Source organism: Sciurus carolinensis, chromosome 13, assembly GCF_902686445.1.
Source record: "Sciurus carolinensis chromosome 13, mSciCar1.2, whole genome shotgun sequence".
Taxonomy (NCBI): Eukaryota; Metazoa; Chordata; class Mammalia; order Rodentia; family Sciuridae; genus Sciurus; species Sciurus carolinensis.
The window spans coordinates 92704900-92726782 of NC_062225.1; the positions used below are offsets into that span (position 1 = coordinate 92704900).

Genomic DNA, 21883 nt, shown 5'->3' on the forward strand with positions numbered 1-21883 from the left:
TCAGAGCAGAGGAACAGGGCCGCGCACTAGGCCCACTGTGCCCAGCGACGTTCGTGGGCGGCCAGAAGGAGAACGTATGCACTCACGAGCCCGGGGCATCGCCTTGACCAGCAGGACGAGGGTAGGAACGAGCCGGGGAGACCACGGGGCACCAGCTCATGATGACCATGGACGCAGAAAGCCTGGAGGAGCCTACTCCCGTGCAGCGAGGCCCTGCCCGCCAGACTGAGCTCCACAACCAGCACTGAAGCATCATCAGGAAAATGACAACACGACCATCCACAGCACGGACGATGCCTCGTCCACCCCAGAAACTGAGGGGCCACCATTCCCTGTGCCAAGCTGGTGACCAGTCCAGTAATAGAGTAAGCTGCACCACTTACCTGCAGCACACGGATGAGAAGTATAGAAAGCAACCCAGCAACAAAGAAAGACAAGGAGGGGCTGGGGACGTGGCTCAGGCAGAGCCCACGCTCAGCCTGCAAGGCCCTGGTCAGTCCCCAGCATCACAGAAAAAGAGAAGAGAATTCAGTGATAGAGGGAAATACTAAGCGCTTGGTGTTTCTAAGACACGCTCGACTCGTTAGCACCTGGAGCGTCAGGAAACAGGAAAGCCATCCACCAGCTTTCGTGCACAAGAAAACACTCAACTGTCAGAGGCCACTGCCCGCGGCCACCTGCGTGTCCTGGCCAGCTGGCTGTGCCGTGCAGGCCCGGCAGGCACTCTGCCGCCTCCCGGAACCTCCAGCCACCCTCCCAGTGGGCTCCTCCTGCCCCGCCCATGCACATGTTCAGGGCACGGCTGAGCCACTGAGGCACATGGAGGGGAGAGGCAGCTCTAGGGGAGAGGCCAGGATGGCGTGACAGGCCCCGGGGACAACCTTCTTTAAAGTTCTAACTCCACTTCCAGCAACATCTTAGGGACGTATTTGGAGCTAGACACAGAAAATAGGAGTGCTGGCATCTCACACACGAAGAAGGGTTTCAAAAAACCAGGGGAGAGAAGCAGAAAGACAGAAAAGAAACAGGTGACTTTAGACACATGAAGAAATGCCCTGCCTCCTTCCCGGGAGAGACGCAGGGACACCTGGCTGAGGGGCGTCTGAGCATGTCAGCCAAGTCTGCAGGTCGGGGAGGTGTGGGCCCCATGGCGGAGAGAGTGCTGCATCCTCGCGGGGGGTTCAGAGCATCTACCAGAACGCCCAGCGCGCTCATCTGACGCAGAGTCGCACAGCTAGGACTGTCTTCATGCTGTCCTCACACGAGAAGGTGAACGCACACGAGGCCATTCATGTGGCCTACGCCCAAGGACTCAGGAAGCCCGGGGAGCCAAGACAAGCCACACGCTCCCCACTGCATGGACAAGGGGCCAAGACAAGCCACATGCTCCCCACTGCACGCAGAGTGGTCCCCAAGGACCGTCAGGAGAAAAGAGCAGATGAGAGGGCCGGTGCTCCTGCACACGCTCCCTGCACGCGTGTCCTTCACACACACGCCTCGCTCCTCTGCACATGTGGCCCAGCTCTGCCGCAGGTCTGTCCAGCCTCTTCACTCACGTGTGACCGGCCTCCGCGCCCACCCTGGAAGCAGACTCCAGAGGCCCCTTCAGAGCCCAGGTCTGCCCACCTGCTCCTTCACGCTCACCCAGGTCTCCAGCGTCCTCGCCTGCTTTTCAGGTGTGGCTCAGGGAGGCCGGGGGCCAGCCCGTGTGCAGGGCCCTCTGCCTCCCGGGCCTGCTGGCCGCACCAGGAGCACCGCGGGCCGAGAGCCGCCCTCCCTGCTCCCGCAGCCTGCCGCCCAGTCCTTCTCTCCGACCCGCCGCCCCTCCCCAGCAGGGCTGGGACTGCAGGTACCTTTTTCTCCCGTAGGGCCGACTCTTCCAGGCCTTCCCGGGGCGCCTTTGTCTCCCTTCTCTCCCATGTCCCCTGTGGAAGAAGTCACATCTGTTTAGCAACGATCCGGCTGGGACCCCGTGCGCTGGGTGGACGCGTGCAGCCAGCCAGTCCCACCCCACCCTCTCACCAAGGCTGTCAGGGCTCCTCCCAAAGGTCTCGGTGGCCGTCTGTCGCCCAGCCTCTGTGCCCTGCGCTACCTTCCCCTTAGGAAACGGCTCTGTCCACCCCTCAGATGCCCCTCAGCTGTCCCCTCTGGGCTAATGCCCAGTTCATCCTCAGGTTAGGGTCAGGGTCAGGGTCAGGGTCAGGGCGCCCTGTCCTAACACTAAGGAGAAGAGAGGAAGCCTCTCACTGTCCCATGGGCCCCGGGAGGCCACTGGGCCACGTGCCATGCTGGGCCATGTACCTGCCAGGTACCACCCTCTTCTCTCAGCACGAGCCCCATGCAGCACGCACTCCTGAGTGGGCCCCGTGGTGGGCGCCTGGATGGGGGCACACCTGCCCCATTCCAGGGCTCAGTTGCCAGGTAAGGAGACAGACACGAATTACTAGAGGAGACACCTGCAAGCAGGGACAGAGACGTGCACAGGGGCCTGGGGCCACGGGAGGCCCAGGACGCTGACGCCTCCGCCCCAGCCTTCCCTTCCCATCGAACCCTGACCAAATCATCTGCCTAAGACAAACCACACTACTTCTTTCCCTTCTCAAAAGGCACAAAAAGCTGACTTTAGTTATCAAAAATGTCCAGGCCCTGGTCCTTTCTTCCCCTACCCTGGATCACAGGGCCGCCTCTCACCTGGCTCTCCAGTGGCTCCCCGACCCGTCAGCCTGACCTCTCTCTCTGGGTGCTGGGGAGCCTGTCACAGGCACAGCCTTTTCTGTGACCTCACCTCTTTATGCACTTCCGCACAATGCAGGCCAGCCTTCAAGTAAGCTAATTCCCATACGCACCTTGACTGTAAATTCCCCCATAAAATCCCCAAAACTGATCACGTGGCCTAAACGAGGGGACATTCAATTTAAATATAATTAAACAAGAACAAAAGCAAAGTGAGGGATAACGGGAGGAGAAGACTGGCCTGGGACCTCCTAGGTCACCCTGGCCCACAGGGACAGGCACTGGCTACCTGAAGAGAGTCCCTGGCCCACTGCAGGGTGGCGCCTGCCCCGTTCACCCGTCTCCAGGTAACCCTCAAACGTTCTCCCTTACCCTTTATGGATTTCATTTTCAATGGACCTCTGCTTCACTGATTCATCTTTAGGTGGTGCTGAGAATACACATGCTAGGCACGCGCTCTACCACTGAGCCGCGACCCTAGCCCTCTCTCTTACCTTCCAAAGAGAAAGGAATCGTGCCAGCAGCAGTTCTTGGAGAAATGTTGACACCCTGGCAGGAGATGCCAGCCATCAAGGTGGGCGTACCTGGACAGCCACCAGGGCCCTGAGGGCACAGCTTTGTGCCTGAGGAGGAGCAACCAGGAAGAGCCCCAGCGGGCGAGCAGATGCCCACTGTGCACCAGTGCCACACGCCTCGCAAAGGCCAGAGAGGAGAAGGCGTCCCACACCGGAGACGACAGCAGCGAGGGAGCACCCCTGGATAACCACTCCACAGACAGGCTGGACGGCCAGCCCCGAGGAACTCACCAGGAGGCCACCAGGGGCACGAGGAACTTCCCCGCACGACACTGAGGTGAGCCCCGGGAGGCTCTGCTGGTTGTGCTTTGAGTCAGGTCGAGAACCGAGGGAAAGTCTCATAATGCCAACGTGCACCGTAGGAATTCCAGAAGAAGTGGGCATTCGAAGCTTAGTGACGGAAGATTTCTAACTGCAACTTCCAACATTAAGGAAGGTCATGAAAGAACACAAGGAAAAAGCCCTTGAGAACCACACGGGGAAAGTCACGCAGACGTGGCAGAGGGACAGCCAGAACGTCAAGAATAAAGAGAAGACTCTGTAAGCCACCCAAGAGGAGAGGCATTGTAAGAAGCCACCCAAGAGGAGAGGCATTCTAAGGCCTGCACACGTGCGAATGAGAGTCAGACTGACAAGAACTCTCCTTAGCAACCGGACATAGGAAATGAGCGATAGAGGGGACATGGTTTGGACTAGGAGGGCAGGTGGGCTCTCTGCTGGAGCAGTTTTAAGGTGGAGCTGCCAAACGGGCCAGATGTGGCCAGGCAGAGCAAGAGAGGTGATCTGAAGAGAGGGACAGGGCACTGCGAGGCGAGCAGGATAGGGCCTGATGGGAAGCCTGGCAGCTGGTCCAGTGAGACAGGAGGCCAGAGGGAGAGGCTGAGCAGCAGCCAGCCTAGGATCCACACTCAAGGACCAGGACTGCGTGGTCACCCACACGGCAGGACATGGCACCACTGCGGAAGTCCAGCAGAGACCATCAGGCGGGACGAGGTGGGGCGCTTGCTCCTTGGAACCTGTGCCACGGTCTGGGTCACAGCCTTGCCCCTGCTCTCCCGCGGGCACAAAGCTCTGTGAAGATGCACTGCACAGCTGCCAGCTCCAGGTCTGTCCTGGTACCTGGAGGAAGGCCCTGACACAGCGGTGCCCGGCCGGCATTCGCAGAGAACTCGCCCCGTGTGTATCTGCTCACTTGACTTGCATTGGTTGAGAAAGTTCTAGAGCCAGGCACGGTGGCTCACGCCTGTCGTCCCAGCAACTCAGGAGGCTGAGGCAGAAGGGAACACAGGCCGAGCAACTTAGTGAGACCCTGTCTCAAAATGAAGAATAAAAAGGGCTGGGATATAGATCAGTGGTAAGCACCCCGGGTTCAATCCCCAGGATCAAGAAAAAAAGGGACCTGATGTGGGTGTCACTTCATCTCCTGGCGGATCAGAAAGCCTCCTAGCTAGAGTGTCTGTCTCAGGATCCGGCTGCTGTGGCGTTTCCACCACCCAGCACGAGCCAACCACAGGCAGGCACAGTGGGCACAGGGCTCCAGACGGCTCTTGCTGCCTGGCCCACGTGCCACCAGACGGGGCCCCTCTCTGAGGACACCTGGATTATGTGTGTCACATGTAGGCACTTATTTCTGTGAACTTATTTCTGATGGACAGGTGTCTTTTCCTTTACACCCTCAAAGAGGAATCTGAACAGTTATAATATCTTTTTCTGTTTACTACCAGCAAAACCCATTATTTTAAAAAATGGGCCATGTTAATAATTACCAACAAAAGGAATCCGTTGTAGGCCGGAATATAGCTCAGTGGTAAAAGCCCTGTGGGTTCAACTCCCAACCCCAAAAAGAAAAGATTAAAAAAAAAAAATAGACTTTGATGTTGTAAAAATTAAATAGAAAATGCACAAACTGTAGTTTTCCACCATCGCGTACAAAACACCCAACTTAAAATGAACACACCGTGTCAGGATCACTAGGCGTCCCTCACATGCTGTAGCTCCGCCCCCACGTCGGGGAGTCCAGTGGAGCGGGTCAGCAGCCGCCCAAGCTGCGCCTGCAGCGCGGGGACCCAGCCATCCACTCCAGGCCTGCACTCGCCCGAGTGTCCAAGCAGGGCCCATGCACCCACGCTCGCAGCAGCAGGATTCGCATCATCCAGAAGGAGACCCACAGAAGCCACCCACAGAGGACAAGGACGGGCTCCCCTGGGGCCTCTCTCTCATCTCCACCATCGCCTACCGCTAACTGGAGAGCAAAACCAAAACATTCTTAGCTGCCTGCAGTTCCCTAAATTCCTAAGGGCAGAGCTGCAGCAAAGGGACACAGGACACAGGGAGCCACCGGTCGGGCGTTCGCTCGCAGGACAAGCAAATGGGTTTGATCTGACCTGTGGGTAGTGTCATCGATGCACCAAAAGCAGAACAGACACGGCACTGTTTCAAGAACCACCCTGCAAGGGAGAGTGACGCACCCGGCTGACGTGCAGCTTCCGCCAGGCACTGAACCTGCCTCCTGCGCAGCCAAAAACAGAGAGCTCAGGTCCTAGGCCATCAAGAGCCATGCTGAACAAAATGAAACCGCTCCCATCTCCCCTGGAGCCCCCAAGGCTGTCGAGAGCCATGCTGAACAAAATCAAACCGCTCCCATCTCTCCCAGAGGCCCCCCACCGGCTTTCCTCACCTGACGTTTCACGTGGGAACGTGGGGGAGTGTTTGTAAGAACCAGCCTCTTAGAGGTCAGGCAGGTGGAGGGAAGCTCTGAGGACAGGGCTTGTCTCTGCCAGGGAGGCCACCTCAGCTCCACTACAGTTAACACGCCTTCTTCCGGAGAGACAGAGAAAGGGGCAGCCTTGGCCCCGCGCTGGCCGCTGGCCCCTGCATGGCGCACACAGATCCCGCAAGAAGGTTTTGCCCAGGTTGCGCTCTGGGTCTTTTTGCACTAGAAGGATGCAGCTCAGTCACTTTCTGGCAGAACACAAATACTTAGATACATAGTTGTGGCCAGCTGGGGAGAGCCTTGGACATTCTTGACCTGAGCAAACCCTGAACAAACGCAACTGCAGCATCACAAGCCGAGAGGCACCAGCCTCAGCCCGCTGCCTTGGGCCCAGCGAAGCCCCACACGAGAGGCATGCGGGCCCCAGCAAACTGTGCCACCTCGCTTGAGAGATGACTGCCAGTGGATTTTTAACTGATCTGATGACACAGGAGTGACTGTGCCCTTTGTCCACTCTGAGCAGCCAGCAGTCTTCCTCGTATTTATCAACACTTTCCCATACGTAACAATGAACCCCACTGTGGGCATCATCCTAATGCACCCATGATGAAAGGTTTTTTAAATAAAAATTTTTAAAAGACATGTTTCCCCACATACAACCAAGGTTTTTAGCCATTCAGGAAAGACTGTCTCTCTCAATGCAGTCACAGTGTGTTATCAGACCTAAAACAGCAAGTGCATTTTGTTGAACGCCAGTCACAGGGCTGCCTGGTGTGTGTACTGAGAAGATTCTCCAGCCACATGTGGACCGGCAAGGTCCCAGGAGCCCAAGGCAATGGGGGCGAGTGCCGTGTCTCACAGACCAGACGCCTTCCTCCGGCTCAGGTCTCAGCTTCTTCATCCCGGCACCGAGCCTGGGCCTAGTAGATTCTCAGTAAATGCCCTCTCGTGAACCAGTGGCCATCTGTGTTCCTTGTTCCCCTTAAAAGCAGCAACCGAATTGTGTGAATGTTTTCACTTCATGGACTACAGTGCTTTCTGACGCACTGGCTGTGACAGACACCATCTGGACCCCCCATCCCTCCCTGTGTGCCCCTGACTTGCTGATCCTCACGGTACTGGGCAGTAGGGAGGCCTCTCTCCCTTGACAGTTGCAAGCCACTGTCTGGGAGCAGGGCAGCTGGGGCTGGCCCCATCGTCACTGGTCGCTTCCCAGAAGTAGAAGCTGAATGTGAGCCCGCGCTGCACAGGGCGCTCAGCAGGAGGGCCCCGAGCTGAGAAGCCCCTCCGCCTCTCATGGAGAAGGGGTGGCATTCGCTCACGTGTCGACATGCGCTGAGCACCCGTGGGCTAGGCGCTGCTGCCAGGGGCAGAGCAAGCCACCCGGGTGGGGGTGGGACCCTCTCTCCCGGCCCTGTGCTGTGAGGACCCGGGATGAGGAGGGGGCTCCAGAGCGGCTGCTGGTTCATTCCACACGGCTTCAGCACAGGGGAGGGAGTCCCACGTGCCTCAGCAAGCAGCGCTGCAGGACAGGACCCTGCACGGAAGACGCCCGCCCACTGCGGGTGCTGGTGGGTGAACATGCTGGAGAGGGACCAGTTGTCAGCCCCACAGCGGCTTTGCCAGCTCGTCACTGACACACACTGGGTTCAACAAACGGTGACAGAGGTGTAGCTCTGCCCAGGAGGTGAGCCGGCCAGGAAGAGGGAAGGCCTTGCTGGCCGCCCATCCAGGATGGTCCATGCCAAGTGACACCCCACGTCCACAGGTCAGAGGGAAGGAGCACAAGCCTCCATGGAGGCCGACATCCCAAGCACCTGGCTCAGAACTGTCTACTGTTCAGTAGACCCTGGGGAGCCGGTCCTGACACCGCCCTCCTGTGTGTGCGGGGCTCGTGCTGCTGCTGGTGGTGGGAAGCTCGGGTCGGGACCTCCGCGCGGTTGACGCCCTAGTGTGCTCCCTTCTAGCTTTTCTCAATAGTGCGCACATTTTTATGTCTTTTTAAATGAAATTAGGGACGACCGTGTCCACAGTCTGCTCTCCCGTCCAGCTTCAGAATGACCGCCACTTCCTGTGGCCCCAGGACCACGGAAGCTGCCTTTCAGCCGCTCCCTTTGCCTGTTACCAGAGCCTCAGTCCGGAGGAGCTGCGTGTCAGGAGGCGGGAACACACGCGGTCAGAGCCGACGGTCCACCCACAGGTGTGCACGGCACTGCCACAGGCAGGAACCGGCACCCTAACCCTGCAGAGGGAGGTGGGGCTCCTGCAGCTGGCGAGGCCGGCCGGGAGGAGACACAGCCGCCACCCCGTGGCACACGTGGCTTCCCTCCCCGCCTGCTCTTATGAGAAACGACAGCCAGGACAGATGACGGCTCCTCGTGACAGCACTGAAAAGCTCCTGGAAGAGAGCCGGAGCCCACGCCCGCCGTCTCAGCCCTGCAGGACACACAGGCGGACACAGGCACAGCAGTGCTGAGCAGCCCTCCGTGGAGTCCCACCGATGGGGGGCCGACCTCCACAGTCACGCTTTCTGACTTAAACTTGAAGGTTCTGCTCGTGGGCCACGCACACCCCCAAAGCCAGGGCTGACACAGTTTCCCAGAACTCCTGAGTGAGCAGACGTGAGGTAGCTCGGGTTTCTTCCAGCGCAGCTGAAAGTCTCTGAAAGGCGCAGCGTGCTCCTTACGATTGAACACACGAAGCCGGCGGGGTGGGCCGCAGGGCTGCCTGGTGGCTTCCGCACGGCAGACCGAAGGGCCCTCCTGATGGGAGATCCCCCGGAGTCACCTGGGAAGAGCCCCACGTGGCTCCCAGGCCTGGGGTCAGAGGCGATGCCCTGGAGAGGGCGCCAGGGCAGGACGGCACCCTGGCTGCCGCGGCCTGACCCAGGCAGCACCAGATGCCCGGGTTCGTCTCTCTGGGCGTTCTCACGAGGCTTGGCAGCTGCGGGCCACAAGGGTCCACGTCAACAGCGCCACACAAAGAGCAGTTCAGGCTGAGCCTGCCCCAGCACTCAGGGCCCCGGCCTCCTGGGCAAGGAGGGGCAGCGGGTGAAGCTGGACTCGGTGCAGCAAGCTCTGCGTCCCACCCGTCCTCACGGCCAGTCCAGCACCACCCCTCCCTCACTTGGAAGCGCAGTCCCTCCTGGCCCTGTGTGCCAGTCGCGCTGCCCCTGCCACCCCGCTGGGAACTCTGGGTGCACTTTCATTTGCATCCGCAGCTGGTCCTGCTTGGGGATCTCCTGGCCCTGAGGTCTCTGGCCTTAGACCTCCCAGCGGGCCTTCCACTCGAAGGATCGGAGCTGCAGCCTCGGGAACTTTCCTCAGGCCATAGCCCACCCCACGTCTGACCTGCAGGGCCGTCTCTACTTGGAAGCAAGTTGCAGGAAGCAGCAAGAGGAAAGTTCTCCCGTTTAAAACAAGACCTGTCCGGAAGCAGAGCCGGAGCTCACTCTGGGGCCCTGGGCAGGCTGCCTCTGGGCCCCCAGTGGCCTGGTGTGCAGAGGACACAGTGAGATCCTCCCAGGCCGGGTCACGTGTGCAGGGCCTGAAACCAAGCCGTGCCCTGAACAGGGTTCCCGAGGAGAAGGCCGAGCGCGAGCAGACTGCTAACTTCAGGACACCCTTCCCGGGCTAAGAAGACCCCCAGGCCCTGTGACCCAACCTTGGTTTCACAGGGGACACTGAGGCGCGACACTGGGCAGACTCCCCCAGGGTGCATGTGGCACTGGGGCCATCTCGGTGTGTCTGCGAATGACCCGACCCTACAGGAGGCCCTGAGCCACCCGGAGGCCATTGCGGGGGCCAGAGCCCCAGGCACAGGACCAGGCGTTACCTTTGAGGCCTGGGACGAGGATCTGCACGGAGCAGGCGTCGTCCACAGTCTGCTGAGGACATCCAGGCGGCAGCAGCAGCAGCAAGGCCAGGCCGACCAGCGTGCCCGCGAGAGCCAGGTCCCTCTTCATCACGAGACAGGCAGGTCACTGACCTGAAGGAGGGCAGGCAAACAGTGATGGCCCGAGCGCAGCCTGCGGCCTTGCGCACAGCAGGCCGCGTCCAGCCCCTCTCCCTCCCCTCAGGGCCTGCTTCCTGGCTGGGCCATGTGCTGACCACAAACCCCTGTCAGGCAGGGCACACCCTGCCTCCCTCCCCGAGCGTCTGCGAAGGCTGACTGTGCCCACAGTCACTGCTGGACGAGTCGCCCAGCACAAGGCTCACGCCCGGAGCCGCACGTGATCCTCAGAAGAGACGCAGGCACACAGACAGGCGGCACAGACACCAGCCTCCCACAGAGCAGAGGGTGGAACTGTCCCGAGAGAACGGCCCGGGCACCACTGCTTAATGGTTCCATTCACAGACAGGAGCCCAGGCCCAGCGTCCCCTGTCCACCAGGGGACAAGGGCAGGATGGCTCAGCTGGACATGACCTCCTGCAGAGAGCCAGTCAGGAGAGGGGAGCCAGCCTGGGAACCGTGGGGGTGTGGTCGCGAGTGGCCTCGTGGGCTCTGTGCCTGTCCCAGGATGGAAGGGGCTCATTGCCCCTGCCCCGCCCCGTTCCTCATCACGAGGGGCTTCAAAGCCTTGAAAGCAGGGAACAAGGAAACCTCCAGACCCTAGGAGGAGAGGCAGGCACAGAAGGAAGAGAGGCAGCGAACTGAAGGCCAGTGGCAGAGGCAGGAGGGAGGGAGTGGAGGCAGCCAGGGAGGACGGGAGGGCCGGAGGAGGAGGGAGCTCCACAGCACCACAGGCCCATCCTGCAAGGCCACGCTGCCGAGGCCACCCGGCACTGACCACCGGTCAGTCGTCCTTGCCACGAGATGTGTGGACGCCAACCCCATGCAGAGGAGCCAGAGCAGCAGGCTTCGCCCTGTTTGGAAGGGAGACAGAGGGCGAGACCCCTGGCTGCAAGAGTAGTGGCGTCGGCAGGGACTGTCGGGGCTCGCGGGAGCTGCTCCAAGGGTGCCAGGGACGTCCCTGAGACTCTCCTCCCCACCAGCGACCAAGGAGGAGGGGGCACGTGAAGACACTTTCCAACGTCACACAATCAAGGCTGCATGTCACGTGCCGCCACCCCACCCGTGCTGAGGAGAGGGCAGGGCGGGAGGGGAAGGAGGGAGGCTGAGAGCGGCCAGGCCGAGGGCAGCGTTTGCAGGGCCACGACCGCCTCCTGGACCCTGGAGGCCTGGGGACAGCCTGCCCTCTGCGTGTCCCGGAGGCCCAGAGGAGCGAGGCCCTCCACAGCTCAGAGTCAGAGAGGGCTGAGCCCTTCACAGAGCACAGACCCCACAGGCCACCCAGGGGTCTGCTCCAGGGCTGCAAGTGGCCACACCTCGCCAGGCCTGCCTTTCAGGCCACTTGGCCCCACACCGCAGGTGACCCACAAGGCCGTGGGTCCTCGTGCCCGCGTTCAGGGGAGGCCAGAAGCTGACTCAGAAATGCACACACCCACTAGTCGAATGTCCAGTCGCCAGGACTCATAGCAGGAACAGAGCTTCTGCTTTTTGTGAGAGAAGAACACTTGGACCAAGCAGATTGCAAAAGATGTAAATTCAAACTCGGAATGAGAGGGAGGTGAATGTGGAGGAGAGAGCTGCCTGGTCCTGCCGAGAAGCTGCAGCCACGTTCCAAACGACAAGAGCCCTCGCCCAGCTGCATCTCCCCATGACACACCTTTATCCGTTTGTAACATTTCATGACAGAAAATCTCAAATATGCACACAACTAAAGCCACGAGCCTCTGCACCCGCCACCCAGCCTCGACCGACATCCTGGAGTATCGTGGCTGCTCCTCCCGTCCCTGTCACCCGTACCTCGTGGCACAAAGGAAAACACTCAAGCGCACAAGAACCAGCACTTAGAAAGGGAAGGATCCTGGGCCACCCAGGCCAGCCCTGAAGTCCCAACAGCCCCAGAGTGACCACCTGGACCCTCAGCCCGTGGCTCCCAGCAGGGAACAGCACTGCCCCACAGGAGGGTTTCCTAGATACGCGCGGCCTCAGTGCCTGCTGGGTCCCCGGGGCCGCTGCCCACGGGGCACTGTCTGCCGTGTCCGACCTTTCACCCCACTGCTCTGGCCCGCCCCCGCTGCTGCAGGGAGCTGCTGCATGTTGGCTCTCTGGAGGCAGTAATGCAGAAAGCATGGTTCACGCCTGGGTGCTGGGACGGGGGCCAGAGGGCACGCAGAGGGCTGAGCTCAGCCCGAGGACCTGCGGAGCAGGCATGCCGTTCACGCCTGCCTGGTCACCAAGGAGGTAGGTCCTGGTGCAGCTTGCAGAGACGACCACATGGGGCTTTGGCAACCGCGTGGCAGGTGCTTACGGGACAGCCATGAAAGCACTGTGCCACTTACTTGGGCAAACGGCGTGCCTTTTGAGAGCCTGCTTTCTCGCCTTAAAATGGGCATCAGAAGCCCCTTCAGATATTTGGGAGAATAATGGTGGTGATGTCCGCCAAGCCTGGGGCACAGTGCTGGTCCATGGTAAGTGCCCCCCAAGTGACGGCTATGATGTCCCTAAGACAGGTGTGAAGGGGCTGGGAGCCAGGATTCCCAGCAGAGAAGCCTGGACAGCACCTCTGCACAGATCTGTGCATTTCCACCCCGCCCCTGGAGGTGTGCTCGGCACGCAGGACACAGCTTCTCTCTGCAGGCACTTCCAGGCTAGCCCTGCAGAGGACGGAGACGGAGCATCCATCAGGTTAGAGAAGACAACTCCAGTGCTCCTCAGAGACTAGCTCCACAACTCCCAGGTGGAGATGAGGAAGCAAAGGTCAAAACACTCAGCACCAGTAAATGCTGAGGACAGGCCGAACCGGGCTTCCCGCCACCATGGCCTGTTTCTTCATCCTGCCCAAGGGTCAGCTCCCACGCATCCAAGGCCGGGCCAGACTTTCTCCCGAAATCATGATGGAAATAGGCTTTATTTTTTTGCATTTTACTTTTGGTACTGAGAAAAAAAAGGAGTCAAAATAAATTGTGCCAAGTGTGGACACGTGTATCTTGTGAATGCTACCATTCTTCATTTTAAGGACAATGAGGTAGAGTTGGATAATCAGTCCCAAGCCTCTGGCAGCTGTGGTCTGAGGCCAGCCTCCTCTGCACAGTGCTGCTCCCTCTGACCACTGTCTGGTTAGTTGGTTGGTTTTGGTTTGTGGGGTTGTTTTTTTGGGGGGGAGTGTTGTTTTGTTTATTGGGTTTTGTTTTTGTTTTTGTCCTTTTACCAGGGATTGGACCCAGGGGCCAACCACTGAGCCACATTCCTAACCCTTCTTATTTTTTACTTGGAGACAGGGCTTTGCGAAGTTGCTGAGGCTGGATTTAACTTGCGATCCTCCTACTCCAGCCTCCAGAGCCACTGGGAGTGCAGGTGGGCATCACCTCACCAGGCTGCCCTTTTTGTTTCCTGAGACAGGGTCTCACTCAGTTGCAGAGGCTGGCCTTGAACTTGAAACCCCTGCTTCAGCCTCCTGCCCAGCTCCCAGAGTCTTCAGCACATCTAGCGTCCACACAGAATTCCCAGGGTCAGTCCACACAGCCACCTGTGTGGGCGCATGGCCACCACACTTAGTGCTCTGCTGTCAGTGTGCTGACATTCCTAGGAGTTTAGGTAACGGGGCCACAGCGTGTAGCCAGGCCTGCTCTTGACCTTCACATCCCTGGCCACCACCTGGGCAGCAGGTATTTGGCTACTGGAAGCAATAATACCCTGCAGCATGGGCCACACTTCCCGGGTGTGTACTGGGTGAAAACTGTGCTTAGTGCTCAAGATTCCTCGGCTTCCCAAGCTGGCAGGATTTCCTCTCTGGTTGAAACGGTTCTACCCAGAGAAAGTCAGGTGTTCCGAGAGGCCTCTGCTCTTACTCTACAAGTGCTACAGTGGCTTCAGGAAGGATCGGCTGCTGCTGTCGCCCAAGGAAGGAGGTAACCAGGGAAGGCAGAGACCAGAGCGAGCCACACTGGGCCTTTGGAGGCAGCACCCTCACCAGCCCCACCACACGTGTGCTGAGGGCCACGTTCCAGCAGTGGCCCTTCCCTGTGGATAGGAAGAGGCACAGACCTGCCCTCCAGCTGTGGGCCAGGGCAGGTAGGCCCAGGGCAGCCCCCCAGGAGCCCTCTGCCCTGTGCTCTGGCTCTGCTGCTGGTTGGAAGTGGAGGAATTCAGCTTTATAAACGGAGCAGCTCAGCAAACACAGCTCCCTGTAAGAACAACACCCTTATCTCCCAGCCAGGGCCCAGGCCTCTGAGGCCATCAGTGAAAGAGCCCAGCTCTGCCGGGAGAGGGGGTGAAATGGGAATCCACACACGAAACACACGAGAAACACACGAGAGCAACACGGGCGGCCTGGCCACAGCTGCCAAGCACCCTCGCCCAGCACCTCCCACAGGACTCAGTACCTCACAGAGGCTGCCGGCGCCCACCGGAACCACGCCTCCACTCCGGGAAGGCCGGGCTGACGGGCAAGCTGACCTGCCCACCCTGGCTCTCTGCAGGGCCCTCCCCAGGGTCCACGGTGGATTTGCAGCCAGGACACGGTTCTTGGCTTCCCACCAAGACCACTGCAGGAAGAGGCCCCTTCCCTCTCATCTTCCCCTGGCCTTGAGCAGATCTTTGGCCTGGTCCCTTCTCAAAGTAGATGAGATGGAACGGTCGCAGAGGCCTGGACCTGCTCTGCAGCACCAGGCAGTCCCTCAGCGGGAAGCCCGTCTTGCATGTGCGCTGGCTCCAAGCTCTGCCGTCTCCTCTGCTCTGACAAGACGGCCGTCCCCACGGGCTGGCAGCAGGCAGCCGGCCACCCTCCCCAACCTTTGCCAGGTTTCAGAGCCAAGAGGACCCCTGGTAAGAGCTGACCGCTCCTGGAAGGAAGGCCCCTCCTGCCGCTGGCCTCCTGCAGCCCCGCCCGCCTCACACCTGGGACAGCCACACTGAGGGCCCACAGGGCAGCAGGCCCCAGGCGGGGCCACGGCGATCGCTCGTGGCTCAGCGCAGCCAAGGGGGTCACTGCCAGTTGCCGTCCGTGGTTTGAAAAGCGAAGGCCCCAGGCTCTGGGGGCAGGAAGAGCTTAGGTAACAGGTGACCCCAGCCAGCGACCCCAGGCCTGACTCCCCTCCTCCACAGCCTCCATGAAGCTCCCACTGTGAATGATGGACCCAGTCTCTGCCCGAACTCAGAGTCCCACCTTCCGCAGCCCGACCCCACCTCCAGCCCCGTGAGGACCCTCTTCCCTGGTCTGTGACTCAGCACCCGAGCACCCCGCCAGCCCCCAGGGCGCGACTCCTACCTGGGCACACTAGGCGAGGGGGCTGTCCTGACGGCCACCGGCCTGCGAGGACACTGTGCCGCAGAGCCTCATGGCTGCTATTTACAGGGCCGGCTGCAGTCCAACACTCGCGCGGGACCCCTGCCCAGCTGCCGGACGGCCCAGCAGTCCAGCTGGACAGCTGCAGCCTTATCTGCAAGAGCTTCCTGTCTGAGACGTCAGGGGCTGCGGGACGGTGGCAGAGTGTGGGAACGCGGGCAGGGTGGGCCTGAGATGCCCCCCACCCGCCCCACACCCTCCTGCCTCTTGTGGAATTCTTTTCTGTTTTGTTTTCCTTTTCTTTTTCCTTTGTTATTGGTTTGTCTGTTTTGTTCTGTTCTGTGGTGCTTTACTGAGCCACATCCCCTGCCCTCTCTGAGACAGGACCCCACTGAGTTGCCCAGGTGGCCTGGAACTTGAGTCCTCCTGCCTCAGCCTCCTGAGCGCTGGGATTGCAGGTGGGCCCAGGCGCCCAGCCTCTTTTTGCTCTTGGGATGTGGAAGAGCCACACCTTGGAGACGTTCCTAAGTGTAAAGGAGGAGTGAGACGGCACCGGGCACATGGGCAGAAGTGAACAGCCTCCTGTCCTGTTCCCCTCAGGGGGCTTCACTGCAAAGCACAGCAGGTCCTCGTCACTGCCATGGAGACCAGGCCGGCGTGAGACCTACACTCACCCAGTCACTTAGATTGCATTTAAAAGCCGTGGATGCAGGAACGGAGTCCGTGTCTTGGGAGCACAGGGTGCAGTGACCCGAGGACTGGGCACACTCACACCTCATCACCAGGCAGCACCCTCTGCTCCCTCAGGACACCAACGGTGAAGACAGCCGAGCCCGCCAGGCTCCGCCCCCGAGTACTGGTTAGGCCACTCACTAAACCAGATCTCACCACCACCCCACTCAGTACTCAGGAACCAGAGACCTTGCCCAAGACCACAGTCAAACAGAACGGGGCCGGCCAGGACAGGCGGGCTAACTAACCCCGTGCCTGCCCAGGTCCCTGCGGCTGAGCGGGCCTCGATGCCCCTCCTGCACACCCTCCCCACACGGCTGCCTCAGAGATGTCCAGTGACGTCCTAAAAGATAAAAGGCTTTCAAAATGTGCCAACAACCTGAGAAATACTCTGTTACAAAAATAAAAGTGGCGATTCCTTTTGTCTATTTTGCGTGGGTTGTAAATCAGAACCACTTTAAGATGACGTTTGCACTGCATGGCACAGGAGCACCAGAATGTCACCCGGAGCAGCCACCACTTCTGTGTGTGGGCCCCGCCTCCGGCTCCCCTCCACTTGCCACTGGAAGAATCTTTTGCCTGCGGGGTCTGACCCCACAGCCTGTTCTGTTCCAGGGGCCAGGACGAGCTTGGTTACATCCAGTGTTTACATTTCCCAAAGATAGCCAAGAGGTCAGATAGCATGAGTCACATGAAAACCACTTTGTCTCCGGATGGGAATTCCACAGTGGGTCACGCCAGACGTGCTCCCATATCTCTGGGATACTGTCCACAAGGACATTAACCGTAGTCACCTCTGGCTCCTCGTCCCCTAAAGCCCCATTTCTCCAGAGTTCCCTAAGAGTGCAGGGCAACAGAGAGGCCTCCACGCGCAGAGCTTGCCCATTCCGTCCTGTCCTAAGCGCCCGCTCTCTCCCAGCCCGCTCCTGCCGAAGCACAACGGCCAGCAGGTCCCAGGGCACACGCATCGCTGCCAGCCCATTTCAGACCTTTGTTCTTGCAAGTAATCAGAAGGCGTTGGAGACTTAAACGCATAACCAACGATCTGGACCAGCTAGAACTCCGAAGCGGGCTAGAATCCTCTATTCCAAGCTTCTATCAACACTGGAATCCGGATCACACTGCTTGCCCCAGGATTGTCTGGAGGGGCGGATGGCCCTGCCTCAGAGGACGCCATCAGGTTCTTAGGGAGCCTAATGGACTTTAAGTAGGATCGCTTCGCTGACACGTGGCCACTCAGAAGCCAGGGCGTTGTCGGAATGTCTCGCACTGCAGCCAGCGAGGAATCACCGAGGGAGGGCTCAGCATGGATTGCGGGGCACCACCCCCGAAGTTGCTGACCCAGTAGGTTGGCAGTGGGATCCAAGCATTTTCTTCTGTACCAGGTGCCCGAGAGGGCTGAGCTGCTGGGCCCCGACCACACTTTGAGAACCACGGCCAGCCTTAGAGGGTGGCCATCAGCGTACAACTGAGCATGGACTCAGGCTGTGGCTGGCGTTGTTCAGTGCCCGCCTCCTGCCCTTGGGCCCTGAGCTGCCTCGCTAGCCTGCATGCACCTGCTCCAGCACAGACCAGCCCCGACGGGAGGAGGGCTGCTGGGGCGGCACCTGCCTTGGGGAAACGCCACTTAGTCATCTGGTCCACAGTCACTCAGGAAGAGCCAGGAACCCCACACAGAAGAGCACGCACACCCACAAACGCAAAGGGACAAGCAGAGCCGCCGGTACGGCTTCCTCCCGCGAGGAAGAGGAGATAAAACACACGGAGGGCAGGGCTGGACCTACAAGGGCTCCTTGTGCTATAGGCCTCGGGACTCTCGGTGCCCCCGTCATCCCCGAGGCTCACGGGAGCCTCAAGGAATGACACAGTACTCGTCAAGGAAACGGGTCTGCACGACGAAAGAGAAACGAGCTTCCCACGGCACACGGGAGGAACCACAAGGGATGCCGTCGCCTCTTCCCACACGTTCCCTTGGCTCAGATTCCTCCTGGGGGTGTGCGCACTGATGAGTGTGGTGGCAAAGGTTTAGCGTGCAAGTTCCCAAACACTGCTGCACACCGTGGACACCTCCAGCGTGCAGCCAGCAAGCGTGCAGCCTCAAGACGGCAGGCACTGCGGTGTGAGGAGTGAGCACAGTGCACACACAGCAGTGTCAGGAGTGAGCGGAGTGCACACAGCAGTGTCAGGAGTGAGCAGAGTGCACACAGCAGTGTCAGGAGTGAGCACAGTGCACACACAGCAGTGTCAGGAGTGAACACAGTACACACACAGCAATGTGAGGAGTGAACACAGTGCACACAGCAGTGTCAGGAGTGAACACAGTGCACACACAGCAGTGTCAGGAGTGAACACAGTGCACACACAGCAGTGTCAGGAGTGAACACAGTGCACACACAGCAGTGTGAGGAGTGAACACAGTGCACACACAGCAGTGTCAGGAGTGAACACAGTACACACACAGCGGTGTCAGGAGTGAACACAGTGCACACAGCAGTGTCAGGAGTGAACACAGTGCACACACAGCAGTGTCAGGAGTGAACACAGTGCACACACAGCAGTGTCAGGAGTGAACACAGTGCACACACAGCAGTGTGAGGAGTGAAACAGTGCACACAGCAGTGTGAGGAGTGAACACAGTGCACACACAGCAGTGTCAGGAGTGAGCACAGTGCACACACAGCAGTGTCAGGAGTGAACACAGTGCACACACAGCAGTGTCAGGAGTGAACACAGTGCACACAGCAGTGTCAGGAGTGAACACAGTGCACACACAGCAGTGTCAGGAGTGAGCAGAGTGCACACACAGCAGTGTGAGGAGTGAACACAGTGCACACACAGCAGTGTCAGGAGTGAACACAGTACACACACAGCGGTGTCAGGAGTGAACACAGTGCACACAGCAGTGTCAGGAGTGAACACAGTGCACACACAGCAGTGTCAGGAGTGAGCAGAGTGCACACACAGCAGTGTGAGGAGTGAACACAGTGCACACACAGCAGTGTCAGGAGTGAACACAGTACACACACAGCGGTGTCAGGAGTGAACACAGTGCACACAGCAGTGTCAGGAGTGAACACAGTGCACACACAGCAGTGTCAGGAGTGAACACAGTGCACACACAGCAGTGTCAGGAGTGAACACAGTGCACACACAGCAGTGTGAGGAGTGAACACAGTGCACACACAGCAGTGTGAGGAGTGAACACAGTGCACACACAGCGGTGTCAGGAGTGAACACAGTACACACACAGCGGTGTCAGGAGTGAACACAGTGCACACAGCAGTGTCAGGAGTGAACACAGTGCACACACAGCAGTGTCAGGAGTGAACACAGTGCACACACAGCAGTGTCAGGAGTGAACACAGTGCACACACAGCAGTGTGAGGAGTGAACACAGTGCACACACAGCAGTGTCAGGAGTGAACACAGTGCACACACAGCAGTGTCAGGAGTGAACACAGTGCACACAGCAGTGTGAGGAGTGAACACAGTGCACACACAGCAGTGTCAGGAGTGAACACAGTGCACACACAGCAGTGTCAGGAGTGAACACAGTGCACACACAGCGGTGTCAGGAGTGAACACAGTGCACACACAGCAGTGTCAGGAGTGAGCAGAGTGCACACACAGCAGTGTCAGGAGTGAACACAGTGCACACACAGCAGTGTCAGGAGTGAACACAGTGCACACACAGCAGTGTCAGGAGTGAACACAGTGCACACACAGCAGTGTCAGGAGTGAGCAGAGTGCACACACAGCAGTGTGAGGAGTGAACACAGTGCACACACAGCAGTGTCAGGAGTGAACACAGTGCACACACAGCAGTGTCAGGAGTGAACACAGTGCACACACAGCAGTGTCAGGAGTGAACACAGTGCACACACAGCAGTGTCAGGAGTGAACACAGTGCACACACAGCAGTGTCAGGAGTGAACACAGTGCACACACAGCAGTGTGAGGAGTGAACACAGTGCACACACAGCAGTGTCAGGAGTGAACACAGTGCACACAGCAGTGTCAGGAGTGAACACAGTGCACACACAGCAGTGTCAGGAGTGAACACAGTGCACACACAGCAGTGTGAGGAGTGAACACAGTGCACACACAGCAGTGTCAGGAGTGAACACAGTGCACACAGCAGTGTCAGGAGTGAACACAGTGCACACACAGCAGTGTCAGGAGTGAACACAGTGCACACACAGCAGTGTGAGGAGTGAACACAGTGCACACAGCAGTGTCAGGAGTGAACACAGTGCACACACAGCAGTGTCAGGAGTGAACACAGTGCACACACAGCAGTGTCAGGAGTGAACACAGTGCACACACAGCGGTGTCAGGAGTGAACACAGTGCACACAGCAGTGTCAGGAGTGAACACAGTGCACACACAGCAGTGTCAGGAGTGAACACAGTGCACACACAGCAGTGTCAGGAGTGAACACAGTACACACACAGCAGTGTCAGGAGTGAACACAGTGCACACACAGCAGTGTCAGGAGTGAACACAGTGCACACACAGCAGTGTCAGGAGTGAACACAGTGCACACAGCAGTGTCAGGAGTGAACACAGTACACACACAGCAGTGTCAGGAGTGAACACAGTACACACACAGCAGTGTCAGGAGTGAACACAGTACACACACAGCAGTGTCAGGAGTGAACACAGTGCACACACAGCAGTGTGAGGAGTGAACACAGTGCACACAGCAGTGTCATGAGTAAACACAGTGCACACACAGCAGTGTCAGGAGTGAACACAGTGCACACACAGCAGTGTGAGGAGTGAACACAGTGCACACAGCAGTGTCAGGAGTGAACACAGTGCACACACAGCAGTGTGAGGAGTGAACACAGTGCACACACAGCAGTGTCAGGAGTGAACACAGTGCACACACAGCAGTGTCAGGAGTGAACACAGTGCACACACAGCAGTGTGAGGAGTGAACACAGTGCACACACAGCAGTGTCAGGAGTGAACACAGTGCACACACCCCAGTGTGAGGAGTGAGCTGCTGCAGTGCCCACATCTTGCCCCAGCTCCACAGCCTCATGGGTGACCTCACTCCATTTTTGAGTAGTTGTCCAATGTGTCCACCAGATTTCCTTCGTGGACAAGTTGTAAATTTCAGGCATTTCCACTTTGGGGTGCTGGGGGTTGAACCCAGAGCCTCACGCGGTAGCACTGGGCTACCACCCCAGCTCTCAGGAAGATTTTAGGGTGAAATTAGAAGTGCTCCCTAACCCTTTTTGCTCATCAAAGCACCGCCGGTAGCTGAAGCAGTGAGCCTGACTTCATTTTAAAAACCTTGGCTCAATACTTTGTGGAACAGCAACTCTAAATCTAGCTCTGTGCTTAGTTGACTTTGATGCTTGATTTTAAAATAATCACATCGGGAAGACTCTTAAGAACCCAAGTCTAGAAATCACTCTAATAAGAGGCTGCGAGTCAGACTTGGGAGGCGGAGGCACAAGGATCACATGTTCAAGGGCAGCCTCAGCAACTCAGTGGAGCCCGAAGCAGTTTAGCAAGACCCTGTCTGAAAATAAAAAAGAGGGCTAGGGATGTGGCTCAGTTAGAGGCTCCTGGGCTCATTCCTCAGTAACAAAACAAAACAAGGACAGGAGGTGAAGCCAAAGGGGCACCTGCAGCAGTCACAGCATGACTCTTACCTTTGTGACAGAAAATCTCCACCCGCACTTGCTACTGTTTTTACGACTCCGTACAAAGACCAACTTGGCTGTGCTTCCTGTCCTGCAATGTGCACTTGCCGAAGACCAACCTGAAGTTCGCATTTGTCCCGGTATCCTGCTATTATTTTTTCTTGCAAGGTAATTAGAA

At 58.5% G+C, this 21883-nt stretch overlaps 1 protein-coding gene across 5 annotated transcripts in view; it reads right to left on the bottom strand.

The window, feature by feature from the left end:
* The window catches only part of Colec11 (collectin subfamily member 11), a 32380-nt gene extending 16291 nt beyond the window's left edge, over positions 1 to 16089 (bottom strand). For 2 of the 5 annotated variants that reach the window (XM_047521883.1, XM_047521882.1), the window contains exons 1-2: positions 15296 to 15448; positions 9856 to 10008 (exon numbers count right to left, since the gene is read on the bottom strand). In XM_047521883.1, the coding sequence (XP_047377839.1) occupies positions 9856 to 9985 (130 nt within the window). In that variant the 5' untranslated portion in view covers positions 9986 to 10008; positions 15296 to 15448. Of the gene's footprint in view, positions 1 to 1853; positions 1926 to 9855; positions 10009 to 15295; positions 15449 to 15987 lie in introns of those variants that run through there. The other 3 variants (XM_047521879.1, XM_047521878.1, XM_047521880.1) reach the window with 3 other exon arrangements.
* Between the last annotated feature and the right edge of the window lie 5794 nt (positions 16090 to 21883).